The 15529-nt window shown below is 43.0% G+C and overlaps 3 protein-coding genes across 3 annotated transcripts; all 3 read left to right on the plus strand.

Annotated features, from left to right (window-relative positions):
* The first annotated feature begins 6864 nt into the window (after positions 1–6864).
* LOC130461531 (uncharacterized) lies at positions 6865–7518 on the plus strand. Its single transcript, XM_056829666.1, has 2 exons — positions 6865–7170; positions 7439–7518. The coding sequence occupies exons 1-2, from the start codon at positions 6865–6867 to the stop codon at positions 7448–7450; spliced, it is 318 nt and encodes a 105-aa protein (XP_056685644.1). The 3' UTR covers positions 7451–7518.
* Positions 7519–8029: 511 nt separating this feature from the next.
* On the plus strand, positions 8030–9397 carry LOC130461532 (uncharacterized). The gene is made up of 3 exons (XM_056829667.1): positions 8030–8080; positions 8154–8231; positions 8342–9397. The coding sequence occupies exons 1-3, from the start codon at positions 8030–8032 to the stop codon at positions 9395–9397; spliced, it is 1185 nt and encodes a 394-aa protein (XP_056685645.1).
* A 2595-nt stretch (positions 9398–11992) lies between these two features.
* LOC130461533 (uncharacterized) lies at positions 11993–13867 on the plus strand. The gene is made up of 2 exons (XM_056829668.1): positions 11993–12427; positions 13391–13867. Exons 1-2 carry the CDS (start codon positions 11993–11995, stop codon positions 13694–13696), a joined length of 741 nt encoding a protein of 246 aa, XP_056685646.1. The 3' UTR covers positions 13697–13867.
* The last annotated feature ends 1662 nt before the right edge of the window (positions 13868–15529 follow it).

Below are 15529 nucleotides of genomic sequence, written 5' to 3' on the forward strand. Positions count from 1 at the left end.
ATTAAAGAATGCACCGGCCACCTTTCAGCGTCTTATTAACACTGTGTTCAAAAAGCAGCTCGGCAGAAATATTGAAGCTTATATTGAATATATGATGGTGAAAAGTAAGCTGCGAGCGGCACATATAACTGATCTTAGGGAGACATTTGAGACTATTCGAGCTTACAACATGAGATTGAATCCTAAGAAGTGTGCGTTTGGGGTGACGTCAGGCAAATTCTTAGGTTTCCTGATTGATGAAAGGGGAATTGAAGCCAACCCAGACAAAATCCAGGCAGTAATTGATATGAGCTCACCAAAGACAGTAAAAGAGGTCCAGCGGCTCACAGGTTGCTTCGCCGCCCTGGGCAGATTCCTTTGCAGGGCTGGAGACAAGTGCCACTACTTTTTTAGGGCAATCAGAAAGAAGGCCAAGTTTGAATGGTCGGACGAAGCCGAGGCGGCATTGGTCAGATTAAAGGAACACTTGCATACCTTGCCTCGTCTTGTTAGCCCCTTGCTAGGAGAGACTTTGTACATGTATCTCGCCGTGTCTGAGCACTCGTTGAGTGCCGTTCTACTGACAGAGAGGGAGGGAATACAGATGCCAGTATACTTTGTCAGTCATGTTCTTCAAAATGCTGAAGTTAGATACCCCACAGTGGAAAAGTTTGGCTTAGCCCTATTCATGGCCAGCAAAAAGCTCCGTCCTTATTTCTTAGCCCACAAAATAGTGGTCTACACAGATCAACCGCTCAAACTGCCCTTCACGAAGCTGGAGGCGTCAGGACGAATGCTGAATTGGGCAATAGAGCTGAATGCCTTTGATATCACCTATGAGCCGAGGAAAGCTGTCAAGGGGCAGGCATGTGCCGACTTTATTGTTGAAATGACGAGGCCAGACTTTGCCAAGAATACAAAAATGGTGTGGACATTGTATGTAGATGGCTCGTCCACACAGAATGGATGTGGAGCTGGGATAATCTGTCACTCCCCAGAAGGAGATACTTTTGAGTATGCTATGCGATTTAACTTTCAGGCGTCAAATAATGAAGCCGAATATGAAGCCCTGCTTTGTGGCATAAAAATGTGTAAGGCGGCAGGCGCCGAGGAGATTGTAGCACTATCTGACTCCCAACTGATTGTGAGCCAAGTTAATGGAACCTACGAAGCTAGGGATCCGACTATGGTCAAATACATGCAGGCCGTCCATCGGGAAGTAGAACCACTGAAAAGTTTTGAAGTAAGGCAAGTCCCTCGCTCGAAAAATAACCAAGCTGATGCCCTGTCAAAATTGGCAAGTTCCGCGTCTTGTGATACCCCTCGGCACGTGTTTTGGGAGGTAAAGGAGCACAAAAGTGTTGAGCAAATGGAGGTGGAAACCCTTGACAGGACATCCACATGGATGGATGACATAGTAAACTTCAAAATGAATGGAGTCTTGCCAGAAGACTCAAGGAAAGCGGCAAAACTTCAGAAGAAGTGCTCTTGGTTTGAAATGTGGAACGGCACCCTCTACAAAAAGGCCTACTCCCGTCCTTTGTTAAGATGTGTGACGCCTGAAAAAGGGCAAGAAATTCTAGAAGACCTTCACCAGGGTTGTGTAGCTCGCATATTGGTGGAAGGGCTTTGGCTGAAAAGGCACTTCGAACCGGCTATTACTGGCCGACTCTTAAAGAGGACGCAATCTCACTAGTCAAGATGTGTGACAAATGCCAGCGTTTTGCTCACCTAATACACCGACCGGCACGAGTTCTGACGCCCATCACGAGCCCAATTCCATTTGCTAAGTGGGGAATGGATCTTCTAGGCCCATTTACGGCCGCACCAGGAGGGAGGCGTTACGTCATCGTTGTTGTAGATTACTTCACCAAATGGGTGGAGGCAATATGGCTCAAAAACATAAAAACTGCTGATGTGAGAGCATTCATTTGGAAGAATATCATGACTCGCTTTGGGATTCCACAGGCTATCGTCTTCGATAATGGGCCTCAGTTTAAGACGCCTAAGCTGAAAGAGTGGCTGGCAGACCACGGCATACACACTTGCTTTGCATCAGTCGGACGTCCCCAAGCCAATGGCCAGGTTGAGGCGTTCAACAAAATTATCTCCGAAGGGATGAAAAAGAAGCTCGACGAAGCCAAAGGTCTATGGGCTGATGAGCTGCCAAATGTCTTGTGGTCCATCCGCACCACGGCTAAGAATTCAACCGGTGAAACACCCTTCTTGCTAGCCTATGGCGCCGAGGCTGTCTTACCCATAGAAATGTGTGAACCAACTTTGAGGGTCATGCTGTATGACGAAAATGCTAACTGGGAGACAATGAAAGCAGCCCTGGACTTCCTGCCCGAGGTTAGAGGAAATGCAGCACTCAGACAACAGATGTACAAGATAAGAATGGCGAGAGAATACAACAAGAAAGTCTCTAATAGAGTGCTCAAAGTGGGAGATTTTGTCCTCAGGAAAATGGAATCCACATGCCGAGCAAACGAACAGGGTAAGCTGACGCCCACCTGGGAGGGACCTTATGAGATCTATGATGAGGTCAGAGATGGAACCTACCGCATTCAAGACATGCAAGGACGGCCTATTTTGCGCACTTGGAATGCCGACAATCTCAAGAAATATTTCTTCTAGATATGTGCTAGCTTTGTCTTACTTACCACGATCCATTGCCTAAGGGGCGGCCTCTAATGGTCATAATAGGGTAGCAATCACTTTTGTAACCGCCTAAATTTGCCTTGCAAAGTTATAAATAATACTACTCTATTTGTCTCGTAATATTTATTGCTCGCACAATGAATATAAAAATATACGCTCAAATGCATATCAAAGCCTAATTGTATGACGGCCTGAGAAGTGGCCCAGATTAGCAAAAACTCTCAGCAAGACTAATTGTTTGAAGCCTAAGAAGTGGCCCATATTAGCACCAAGTTGTAGGCTGATCACCTATCCAACTTCCTTCCCAGTATAGCAAGCCGCTGGCCAACCAGTACGGCATGTGTCAGTGCCAGCGGCACAGATAACCTTAAAACATAGGTTGTTTGTTCAAAAGCTCAGCGGCACAAATAACCTTAAAACATAGGTTGTTTGTTCAGAAGCTCAGCGGCACCAATAACTTTGAAACAAAGGTTGTTTGCTCAAAAGTTCGGCGGCACGAACGTCCTTGGAAAAAGGTTGGTTGTGCAGAACTTTTGGCCGTCCATTCCATTTGACAAGCATGTCTAGCGGCAATCATATATATTGATTGACTTGCGTCAATCAATATCGTTATAGACACGCTCGCCAAAGAAAGCGACGACCACGGTAGTGCCTAGCGCATGCTCAGTTGCCTGCGGCACCAATAACTTTGAAACAAAGGTTGTTTGCTCAAAAGTTCGGCGGCACGAACGTCCTTTGAAAAAGGTTGGTTGTGCAGAACTTTTGGCCGCCCATTCCATTTGACGAGCATGTCTAGTGGTAATCATACCTATTGATTGACTTGCGTCAATCAATATCGTTATAGACACGCTCGCCAAAGAAAGCGACGACCACGGTAGTGCCTAGCGCATGCTCAGTTGCCTGCGGCACCAATAACTTTGAAACAAAGGTTGTTTGCTCAAAAGTTCGGCGGCACGAACGTCCTTGGAAAAAGGTTGGTTGTGCAGAACTTTTGGCCGTCCATTCCATTTGACGAGCATGTCTAGCGGCAATCATACCTATTGATTAACTTGCGTCAATCAATATCGTAATAGACACGCTCGCCAAAGAAAGCGACGACCGCGGTAGTGCCTAGCGCACGCACAATTTCCTGCGGCATGACCAAAAGATTTGCAAAGACACACTCGGCAAAGATCGTGATGACTAATGTTGAGCCCTTGCTCCAAAGTACACCAACGTACCTAGTGTATACTCAGTTGCACCTTGGCTACCATACCTATTGATTAAAGAATAATCGAATTACGAAGAACAAATAAATGCGAGATAAAAGAAGCAACAAAAATAACCTACTTACTTATAGAACAACGCCAGTAGAAAGGCGTGCAAAAGTAGCCCATAATTCAAAAACAAAAAAAAGAGAAAGAAATTGTCGTGTGCTCAGCAGGCACAATAATACAGACGCCAGCGGCGCCAAAACATGACAAAATAATTTTTTTTGCCCTTAGGCATGGGAACACTTAAATAAAATTCTGAAAAACTTGGAGGGAAGAAAGTCAGGGAGCAGCCGCATCGTCTTCATCATCAGAAGGTACAAACTCTGGGGGCGGCTGGCCGAGACGCTCAGCAGCCAACACAGCGGCACTGTGTTCTAATCGCCGCTGGAACCACGTAAGATCATACTCCGGCATGTGGTTTTCCCAGGCATGCTTAACAGCGTCCTTGGCCGCCTGCTCCCCCTGATCATAGGACTCGAGAAGACGCTCGCGCAAGGTGCGAACTTGCGACCTGGTCGTCTCCAGTTCCCCCCGAAGTTGGTCGGCTTCCTCAGCCGCCTCTTTGACTTGAGGGTACTCCCGCATCTGGTCCTGAAGCGTCCGTATTTCCGCCGCTGTCGTCTTGGCCTCCTCGACCATCGCCACCATGTCCTTGTCCTGCGCCAAGACCTTCTTTAGCAGCTCGGCCTTGTCAGATCTCAATGAAGCTACCTCCTTTGCTTGAAGGTCTATGGTCGTCTGCATCTGCAAGCAGACCTCTTCAATGGATTTGAACGCATAGTCAGCATGGTGGGTGGACTCGGCCACCTGAGCTTTGAGCTCCTCAGCAGTGCGGGTCTTCCAACCCTTACAGAATTCCATTCGGCAGAACAACTGGAAAAGGGGCTACATGTTAGTAAATGACCTAAAAAGGAAAACAAGCATAAGCAAAAATGGGAAATAGACTCACGTCGAGTAGGGTGGCCTGGATTGCACCAAACTGGGCGTCAGTCTTACGGCCAGGAAGAGAAGCAACATACTCCGCGGGGACGGCCTTAAACACCTTACGGCATATAGCCACCCTATCCCTTGACGAATAGTGAGGAGTAGCGGGTACATTCTCGTCCTCTGCAGCAGCTGCCTCCTTCCCTTTGTCTTTAGCTATAGGAAAAACAACGGCCTTAGGATGACGCGGAGAGTAAGAAGAACTGCCAGAGGAGGCTCGATACGTCTGTACGACGTTCGAATAAAACTTACTGCCCGATGACCTAGCTCGGCGGGCCACCTCCGCAGGGATCTGGGAACGGACATTGGCCGGAATTCCAGAAAGAGGGTCCTCCGACTCGTCAGGGTGCCCACTAGACTTTGATCCAGACACCAAGTCCACAACCAGAGACGGCTTGTCCACGCCAAGCTCGTCGTCATCAGGGCGACCCCCCTCAGCAGCCTGTGACTCGTCCTTCTTCACAAGACGTCGGGGTATAGGCTTGGGCTTCTTGAAGGTACTCGGAGTCTCCGAGCCAGCTGGCACGGCCCTCTTCTTCAGTTGGGACAGAGTCGTCCCCTTTTTCTTCCCCGACGTCTTAGCCGCGTCCTTAGCTTGCTAAAAAAGAACGCAAAGGAAAGTCAGATACTTGGCCTCGTGATAAATCACAAGTCACTCACTGAATAGTGGCTCGTCAATAAAAAGGACGCCCGTCTTAAAAATGACGAGGTGTACCTTATCACTCACAAGTCACTCACTGAATAGTGGCTCGTCATTAAAAAGGACGCCTGTCTCAAAAGTGACGGGGCGTACCTTATCAATCACAAGTCACTCACAGAATAGTGGCTCGTCATTAAAAAAGACGCCCGTCTCAAAAGTGACGAGGCATACCTTATCAATCACAAGTCACTCACAGAATAGTGGCTCATTATTAAAAAGGACGCCCGTCTCAAAAGTGACGAGGCGTACGGATCAATCACGAGTCACTCACAGAATAGTGGCTCGTCATTAAAAAGGACTTCCATCTCAAAAGTGACGAGGCGTACCTTATCAATCACCAGTCACTCACAGAATAGTGGCTCGTCATTAAAAAGGACGTCCGTCTCAAAAGTGACGAGGCGTACCTTATTAATCACAAGTCACTCACAGAATAGTGGCTCGTCATTAAAAAGGACGCTCGTCTCAAAAGTGACGAGGCGTACCTTATCAATCACAAGTCACTTGTGGAAAAGTGGCTCGTCACCAAAAGGACGCCCATCTTAAAAAGTGACGAGGCGTACCTTAGCAACCACAAGTAAATCACTAACTTAATGGCACGTCATTAAAAAGTGACGAGGCCTACCTTAGCAAACACGAGTCACATGTCAAGATAACAGCTCGTCACTAAAAAAGACATCCATTGTAAACACTGGACGGGAAAAATCTTAACTTACAAAAACAACGAACTAAGAGAATACTCACATTCTCCTCCAACTCGGCCTTGGCTTTCTGCATCTTGGCCTCATAGATGTCCGCCATCCAGTCGGTCATGTCGCCCTTCCCAATATCTGCCGCCGACAATTTTCACATTCCTTCCTCTGTGAACAAAAAGAAACCTAAAGTTAGAAATATGAATAGACCAACACGGAACGGCACACAATTTGGCATACAACCTCGAGTCATAGAATATCCTAGGCCTACAGCCGCTAGAAAGGCCTCATTCCGAAACTGGCTAATCTGCGGCAACCACTCGGCCGGCACATGGAAAGTCTTGTCAGTGGTTAAGTGGTTAGTGTTGGCCTTGAACAGGACCATTATTTGATCCCACTCCTCGGCAGTAAGGGGTGGAAGAGGCTCGTCACGGTCCATATAGTTGGCTTTGCGATTCCAGCGGCTCATCCTGTCACTAGTAGAAAAACATTCATTTGCTGCCATGATTTTGCTGCGTTAATTACTTAACGCCTCTAACTAAACGACAAATTCGAAGAATTAGTTAAAAATTAACACTTTGCGGCGTTATTTACTATTATGATGCAGCAAATTAATAAAAAAATAAACGTTTTGCGGCGTGGCTCCTTTAACGCCGCAAAGTTGTCACCTGTCCCCCACACAGAGACACGCGTATTAACCCCATATTTTTGGAGCCAGCTGCTTCTCTCTTTCGTCTCTTTCGTTTGGCTTGTCTCACTTCACAGAAACACCAACACCTTCTTCTTCCTTCATACGACTGACCCTGACCTACTCTCTTCACCACCGAATTTCGCCGGAAAACTTAAGCTCCACCGCCGCCGTGGTCATTCGAACTCATCTCCGCCGCCGCCGTTCTCAATTGAGGTAAATTATGCTTCCACTACTCCTCCTCATCCTTGCCATTTTTTCGTTTAATTGCTCTATTCCCCCTCATATCAGTCTCGCAATTAACATGAATTGTGTTTGAATTATCTAATTAGTACTCTCTTGCTCTGTCCTCTCCTCTCCTCTCTCCCCTGAAACTGTAAATTAATTAACCCTAATTTTCAATGTCAAATTTTGTCTTAATAGAACCTTAAAAATGCCTAAACTTTATCTCTGATTGTATCCTACAAATTTGGTATTGGTTCAGGCTCAAGACTAAGAAACTTGAAAATTTACCTAGTGACTGCAGCTTCTCTTGTAGCCCCTGAGCTGGACCGACTTCCTCGCTGTCTTTGAATATGTAAACCCGTAAAGGTTGTTTCTAGACTCTGTACTCATATTTGAATTTCCTTTAACTCTTTCAAGTTAGCATTTTCTCTTATATATATGGCTTTTTGCATATTTTCAGTTGTGCTTGGAATTGGGGAACTTGCTGATTCATCTTTCTGGAGATAATATTTCTCACTAAAGAGGTAATTGACTATTGAGGATTGCATCGTTATTTTAATTAAATAATGTAAAGCACTTATATACCGTTGTATTCACTCATATCTCTGCTTGTCAAGTTGAATACTCTAGCAGAAAATTGATTTCAATTTGTACTTCAAAAGTAAAACTTAGATTGACTGAATGCTACACTGAAATTGCATATTCGATTTGACACAGTTAGCCTATTATTATTTGTAGTCCGACTTTTTTCCATGTTTAAGCTCAGTTTGCTCCAATTCAAATGAATACTCTTCTTGGCCACCTTGATTACTTTCCTCAGTAGGCCTTCACTGGTAAATCCTATGCCACCATGACACAGGTCACAGGAACTGAAAGCCATGAATTTGTTATTTGGGTCCAGGTTTTTTGTTCATGTTGTTGGGTGTAACATGTTGTTCTCTGTTTTTTTGTTTTGCTAGTTCTGATTTGCTTAGTTTTTGTTGTTGATCTTATTGTTGTTGCTTGCTTTTGTTGTTGTTGTTGCTGTTTTTGCTCTTGTTGTTCTTGGTGTTGTATGTTCTTTTTGTATAGTTCAACTATGTTTCACGAAATTCATTTAAGCATGTATACAACGTGTTACACCAATTTCAATGTGAGTTGCTATGTGTTAATGTGTTGACAGTTTGGTTGTATCATGACTTTAGCCGGTGAAACAGAAGGTATGAGTCGAAGTTGGATGTATGAGAAGCGAACTTCGTCGGGGTTCTTGAACGGGGTAGAGGAGTTTTGTAGATGTGCTTTGGAGCATCAAGAAAATGTACAAGATAATGGGTTATATTGTCCATGTGTCGATTGCGAAAATGTGAGTAGGGTTAGTAGTATCAAAACATTAAGAGATCATGTGATTCGTCGTGGGTTTAGGCAACAATACCATGTGTGGATATGGCATGGTGAGATCGGAGGATATACGGGAAATTCCAGTGAAAATCCAATTATTGACCACCATGTACACACTGAACCTATTGATCGGACCGAGGATATGTTTTCGGAGGAAGATGATGAAGGTGAAGAAGACGTGGATGATGATATTGAGGAGGATCATATAGATGAAATGATGGAGGCAATTCAAGATAAGCCTCATTTATTTGAACGTTTGTCAGAAGCTGCTGAGAAACCTTTGTATCCTGGATGTGTCAAGTACACTCAGTTGTCGGCTGTGTCAGTGTTGACCAACCTGAAAATAAAGGGCGGTGTGACTGACGCAATTTTTTCACAATTTTTGGAGGCATTAGAGGACATGTTTCCCAAAGGGAATGTGTTGCCTAAGTCGACTTATTATGCCAACAAGTTGATGTGTCCTTTTGGATTAGCATATGAGAAAATAGATGCTTGTCCAAATGACTGTATTTTGTATCGAAAAGAGTTTGCAGATTTAGATAAATGTCCTCGGTGTGGTAAGTCTCGTTACAAGCTCCCAGATGGAGTTATGCCCGGGGAAGGCAAGAAAGGTCCCTCTGCTAAACTGCTTTGGTATCTTCCAATAATACCAAGGTTTAGACGATTGTTTTCAATAAAGAAGGAGGCAAAGAACTTGAGGTGGCATGCAGATAAGAGAAGAAAGATGGGTTGCTTAGACATCCGGCAGATTCTCCTCAATGGAAAGATATTGATGAAGAATTTCCAGAATTCGGCAAAGAAGATAGGAATCTTAGGCTTGCGCTTTCTACTGACGGAATGAACCCATTTGGTAGTCTAAGCAGTCAACACAGCACTTGGCCTGTTCTGTTAGTAATTTATAATTTGCCTCCTTGGTTGTGCATGAAGTCAAAGAATATTATGTTATCCTTACTTATACAAGGGCCGAAACAACCAGGAAACGATATTGATGTATACCTTGCTCCGCTCATTGATGATTTGAAAAAAATGTGGGATGAAGGTATTTCTGTTTTTGATGCGTATGGTGATGAGATTTTCACGTTGCGTGCAATGTTATTTTGTACCATCAATGACTACCCGGCTTATGGTAACTTGTCAGGGTATAAGGTAAAGGGAAAGATGCCATGCCCAGTTTGTGAAGATGATATGGAATCAACCTGGTTGCCAAATTCTAGAAAACACGTGTATCCAGTTCATAGAAAGTGGCTAAATAGGTTTCATCCTTATCGAAAGAAAAAATCTCTATTTGATGGCAACGTGGAAGAACGTAGATTTCGTAGACCGTCATCTGGAAGAGAGGTTTACAACTGTGTTAAAGGCATAGAGACGGTTTTTGGAAAATCTGGGAAAAATAAAAAAGATGGAATTTGGAAGGAGTCTGCCTTTTGGAAACTGGAATATTGGAAGCATCTGTCAGTTAGACATTGTCTCGATGTAATGCACATAGAAAAAAATGTGTGTGAGGCCATTTTGGGTACATTGTTGAACATGGATAAGAAATCGAAGGATGGCATTAAGGTGCGGAGAGACATGCAACACCTGAAGATTCGACCTCATTTATGGCCAAAGCTTAAGGAAAAGGCCAGAAAGGGGAAAGGTAAGTCTTACTATTTACCCCCTGCTTGCTATACATTGTCTAAAGTTGAGAAAAGAATATTTCTAGAGTGTCTTTATGGAATTAAAGTTCCTAAGGGCTACTCATCGAATATAAGAAAGCTTGTGTGTATGACTGAATTGAAATTACATGCAATGAAATCCCATGATTGTCATGTCATGATGCAAGTATTGTTGCCCATTGCAATTCGTGGGATTTTGCCTAAGCATGTAAGAGATGCCATCACGAGACTTTGTTCGTTTTTCAATACAATATGCAACAAGGTACTTGATCCGGAGGAATTAGACAAACTACAAGCTAATGTAGTTGTAACACTGTGCCAGTTTGAGATGTATTTTCCGCCTTCGTTTTTCGACATAATGGTTCATTTAGTTGTCCATCTTGTTCGAGAAATCAAGCTTTGTGGTCCAGTGTTCATGAGATGGGCTTATCCTTTTGAAAGGCATATGGGGTGCATGTAGAGAAAGGTGAGGAATCCCGCACGACCAGAAGCAAGTATGATTCAAGGAACTGTGTCGGCGGAGATTGGTGCGTTTATTGCTGAATATATGTCCAGAGATGAACCAATCGGACTTCCTAAATCTCGACATGAGGGGAGACTTGAAGGCAAAGGCACAATTGGTGCTAAAGATATCAGTGCTCCATTAGAGAAACAGATGCAAGCCCACTTATGTGTGCTACAACAACTCACAGAGGTTAGTCCGTACTTAGAAAAGAATATGCAGGAGTTAAGAGCTCGAAATCCGACTAAAACAGAACGTGCCTTGGTGTTGGAACATAATCGTACTTTCAGTGATTGGTTTCAAAATAAAGTGATGGCTGAGTTGGATGTTAAAGGCCACAAAATCTCCAATACGATAAAATGGCTATCATATGGTCCACAAGATACTTTGCACTCATATGAAGGGTATGACATCAATGGATATACCTTCCATACGCTACGTCAAGACAAAAAGTCAAGGTCTACGCAAAATAGTGGTGTTACAATGGTTGCTTCTTCTAGAGATTATGCAAGTGCTAAAGATAAGAATCCAGTTGATGCAACACATCCATATTATGGGGTCATTCAGGAAATATGGGTGCTTGATTATAGTGGAAAAATAAAGGTACCACTTTTTCGATGCAAGTGGGCAGAGAATAGTCGGCGCGGTGTTAAGCTTGTTGACAATAATATGACTATAATCAATATGACACGGTTGCGCGACACTTCAGAGCCATTCATACTCGCATCCCAAGCAAAGCAAGTTTTCTACATAAGAGACAATGTCGATCATGATTGGTCTGTTGTTGTTAAAGGGAAGAGATATATTCTTGGTGTTGGTGATGTCGATGATGAAGAAGAGTACGATCAGTTTGATGACTCACCACCGTTCTCAATTTCAGAGAGCGATGTGATTGATGGAACGGATAATGATACCAATTATATGCGCTTAGATCATACAGAAGGCATAACTGTTGATGAACCTTGATGATGATTTAGGTACTCACTGTGTAGACATATTTCTCATGTTTTGTAGTTGATTGATTTCTTATTTGAAGTACTTGTTATTTTTGTTCAATTTTGTATTATTCTGTCTGTTCGGTTATTTTTTTATACTAATTTTGTTGTGTTCTGTTTATTATGCTAGTGTTCTGTACAAAAAATACTATAACTTTTTTTGGTTTTGTACTGTTTTGTAGTGTGTACTTTAAGTGTGTTGGGTTATGTACTTTTCTGTTTTGTATTATCCTTTTTAGTTTCGCTATTGTACTAAAGTTAAAATATTTAAATTTTGCAGAGCTATGGCTAGAAATGGGGATGAATCTGATGAAGAAACGCCAGAAAAAGATAAGGACTATGATGCCTTGAACAAGAAAGACCAAGGTGAACCAGAAGATATAGCTAATGACGAGTATTTGCGTCGACTTGATGAGTTTGAGGAGCTGGCTGATGCTGCTGCCCTTCTCGGAGTTGATACTAATCATCCTACAGAGGAGTCAGGTAGCAAGAAAGGCAAGGGTAGGGGAAGGGGATCAGGAAAAGCTAGGGGTCCGACAAAAGGGCTAGGAAAGACCGGGCCCATGTTCCTGCAGTTTGACAGCCTTTTGCGTCCATCCGGCAAATGGAGATTGAAGTATGGTCAACAGATCGGTTTGTGTAGTCGCAAGTTGAATATTAATTGGGATTGGCCAAGTGTTAGTCAAGGTTTAAGGAGTAAATTATGGGAGGACACAATGGTAAGTGATAAAATTATTCTTTTTTTTCATTTTTCTATACCTACTGCCTTTATTTTTTGAAATTTTAAACAGCCCGGTCGTTGGTTTCTCCTTGATTTAGTGTGATTTTGTAGAAGTTGGGAAGGTTTGGGGTTATTTTTTATTCATTTTGCCTCTGGTTTCTGTTGAGCTGCTTAGAATATGTTAGCTGGTTTTTCTGTTTCAGCTGGCATGATCATTGTCCAGCGATTCTTTTGATGTTTGGGCTACATGTTGAGTGAGCATACTTGCTTCTACTTGACATGCTCTTGGCAATTAATGCTGTCGGTGTAGTTTAAGGCTTGAGATATAGGGGCAGCAGGTTCATCTAGTTCAGTAGTTTAGTTATTTGTTTTGTTCACTCACATCTGTATTACTGGTTCATCTGTCAGTGTTGTTTAAGGCTTGAGATATAGGGCAGCAGTGTCACATTAGCTTTGGATTACTGGTTGATTATTTAGGACTAATCAGGATTTGTAGTTTAGTTTTAGTACAGCTGATGGTTGCTGTTAATTAATTATCTGAGTGTTTTAGTTTTTGTCTCGTGTTCTAGGTCTGTTTAGAAACTACAGTTGTATATCGTGTATTCCAGCCTAATTCTTCAGCAGGGCCTCATTCTAGCATGCAGGTCGCGGGCCTTAACAGTCCTGGTCCATGCCTAGCCCGGCCACTCTGTTTTGTGTCAGGCCCTGCTGGGTTGAGTAGTTCAGCTAGTTCAGTAGTTCAGTAGTTCAGCTAGTTCAGTAGTTCAGCTTCAGTAGGGCAGCAGGTTCAGCAGTGAACCTGGTTCAGTAGTTCAGCTAGTTCAGTAGGTCAGCTAGTTCAGTAGTTCAGCCTGTATTTCAGCTAGTTCATTAGTTCAGTAGTTCGGTAGTTCAGCCTGTATTTCAGCTATTTCAGATTGTATTCCTGCCATCTCTTGATTGTTTTGTTTTAAACGTGCAGGCAAGATTCCACCTTGAAGATGATCCAGTAATCAAAAAGAATTTCCTCTCTAGTGTAGCTAAGAGATTCAGGGACTTCAAGGGAAAGCTAGTGAGTGGCCATATTATTTTTACAAGAAAGTTGAGCAAAAATGAGGTCAATCGTCAACCATATGAGATTTGGAAAAACATCCAACGAGAAGATTGGGAGACATTTATAAAGTCAAAAACATCTGACATAGCAGTGGTAAGTTTATATTTCACTATTTTGTATGATGTGTATAATTGGCTATGGTATGAAACTAACGTAAAAATTTATGTTTGTTAGCTTAAGCGTCAAAAGGCACAAAAGAGTGCAAAATCGAATGATAATCCTCATCACTTGGGACAATATAACTATGAGGATGCTCGGAAAATATGGATCCACGAGGGCTTTTACCCAAATTCTGAACAAAATCGAGGTGATGATTGGTATTGTTCAATGCATAAGAAAGACAAAAAAACAGGAAAAAGATCTATCCCAAAGCCCAAAACGAAGGCAATTGCTGACATATATGTAAGTAATTCAATTCTTGTGATTTTCTATATGCGGCCCACGAGATAAAGTCTAGTTCATAATGTGATACACTGAATGATAATGGAGTTAATATCTTGCCACTTATTATATGAACTAGAGCCTGTGATCGATACTTTTTTTAAATCAATGGTGCTTATAGTGCTTCCTTTCTTGGTTTGCTTGTGTATAAGTTTTGATGCCTATTCTTTTATATAACAACTATGAACAGCTAGAGATTAAAGAAAAGCAAGCAAAAGGGGAATTTACTCCACATCGGAACCAAGATGCCTTATCCGAGGCTCTTGGGAAGTCAGATCATTTGGGCCGGGCACGTGGATTTGGAGGGGTGAATGTCGGGGTCAAAAGGACGTTTGGAAAGGCAACATCAAAGCCTAAGTCTGATCATGAGACAATAAAAGCACAACTTCGGGAGGAACTTCGGGAGGAAATGAGAGAAGAGTTAAAGGCTAGCATGAAGGCCAATCTCCCTTCCATTTTAGAATCTATGGGTTTAAGTACCACATTGCCTTCAACAACTCCTTCGAACCACTCTCAACGTTCACCACCCAGGCAAATTGAGCTACCCCATGAGAAGGCTCTGCCATCTGAGTTGGAGGAGGTTCTGCCGCCCTTCGAGGTAACTTATCACTCACTGAATGTCTATTATGAGCTTATGCATACAGATTCTATCTTTTTCTAGACTCAAGATTTTCATAGCTAGAGTAATGCCCGGTTTTTTGAGCTATACGAGAACCACTACACTGCAGCACTGATCCACTTGTCTACTGCACAGCAGCACTGCACCACTGCATCACAGCATCATTGCACTGTTGTCCTGCTGTGCATTGCACTGCTTGCAGTAGGACAGCAGTGCAGTGCACAGTAGGACAGCAGTGCAGTGCTGCTACAGGACAGCAGTGTAGTGATGCACATGTCCGGAAAACTTACCAAGTTGTTCAGCAGCCAATGCACTGAGAGTGGCACTTTAATCCAATTCACAAAGTTCTGTTAAAAATTGAGCAATAGACGCCGTATCATACAAGTTAAAGTTATAGAATCCCAATACACAAACATATCCCAAAATTCCGACTTAATTAGAAAAAAAATCTAATATATGTGTCTAGGAATCAAATTCACATTGCAAATCTGATGCCATTCTGTTGTTAGTTCTGGTCAACAGGGTTGACTTTTTTGAGGTTCAGGTCAAAGTTGACCAGAGTTGACTTTTTCAAGAATCTAGTCAAAGTTGACCAGTGTTGAAGTGCAAATGTTTTGCCTTATTTTGTGTAAACTTATTTGAAGTTTACTTATCTCTAATATATATGTCTAATGTGATAAAAATCCTTACCCAGGTAGAAACTACATGCCAACTTCTACTTAAAGGCCCGGAATCTGGAGCAATGTATGACGTGGCGAGTGCTACCGCATATCCACCTCGTGAGAATGAAGTTTGTCACACTGTACCGTTACTTCCCGGTCATTTGAAGGTGAAAATTCAGAAAGTGCCAGATGAATTCTTGGGCTTGCCACTTCCTGTTCCTGTTCCGGCGTTCGAAATTGAGGCAATGGAGAATGCTATTGGTACATATGTGCAATGGCCTACTA

The sequence above is a fragment of the Spinacia oleracea genome, chromosome 5 (genome assembly GCF_020520425.1).
Source record: "Spinacia oleracea cultivar Varoflay chromosome 5, BTI_SOV_V1, whole genome shotgun sequence".
Taxonomy (NCBI): Eukaryota; Viridiplantae; Streptophyta; class Magnoliopsida; order Caryophyllales; family Amaranthaceae; genus Spinacia; species Spinacia oleracea.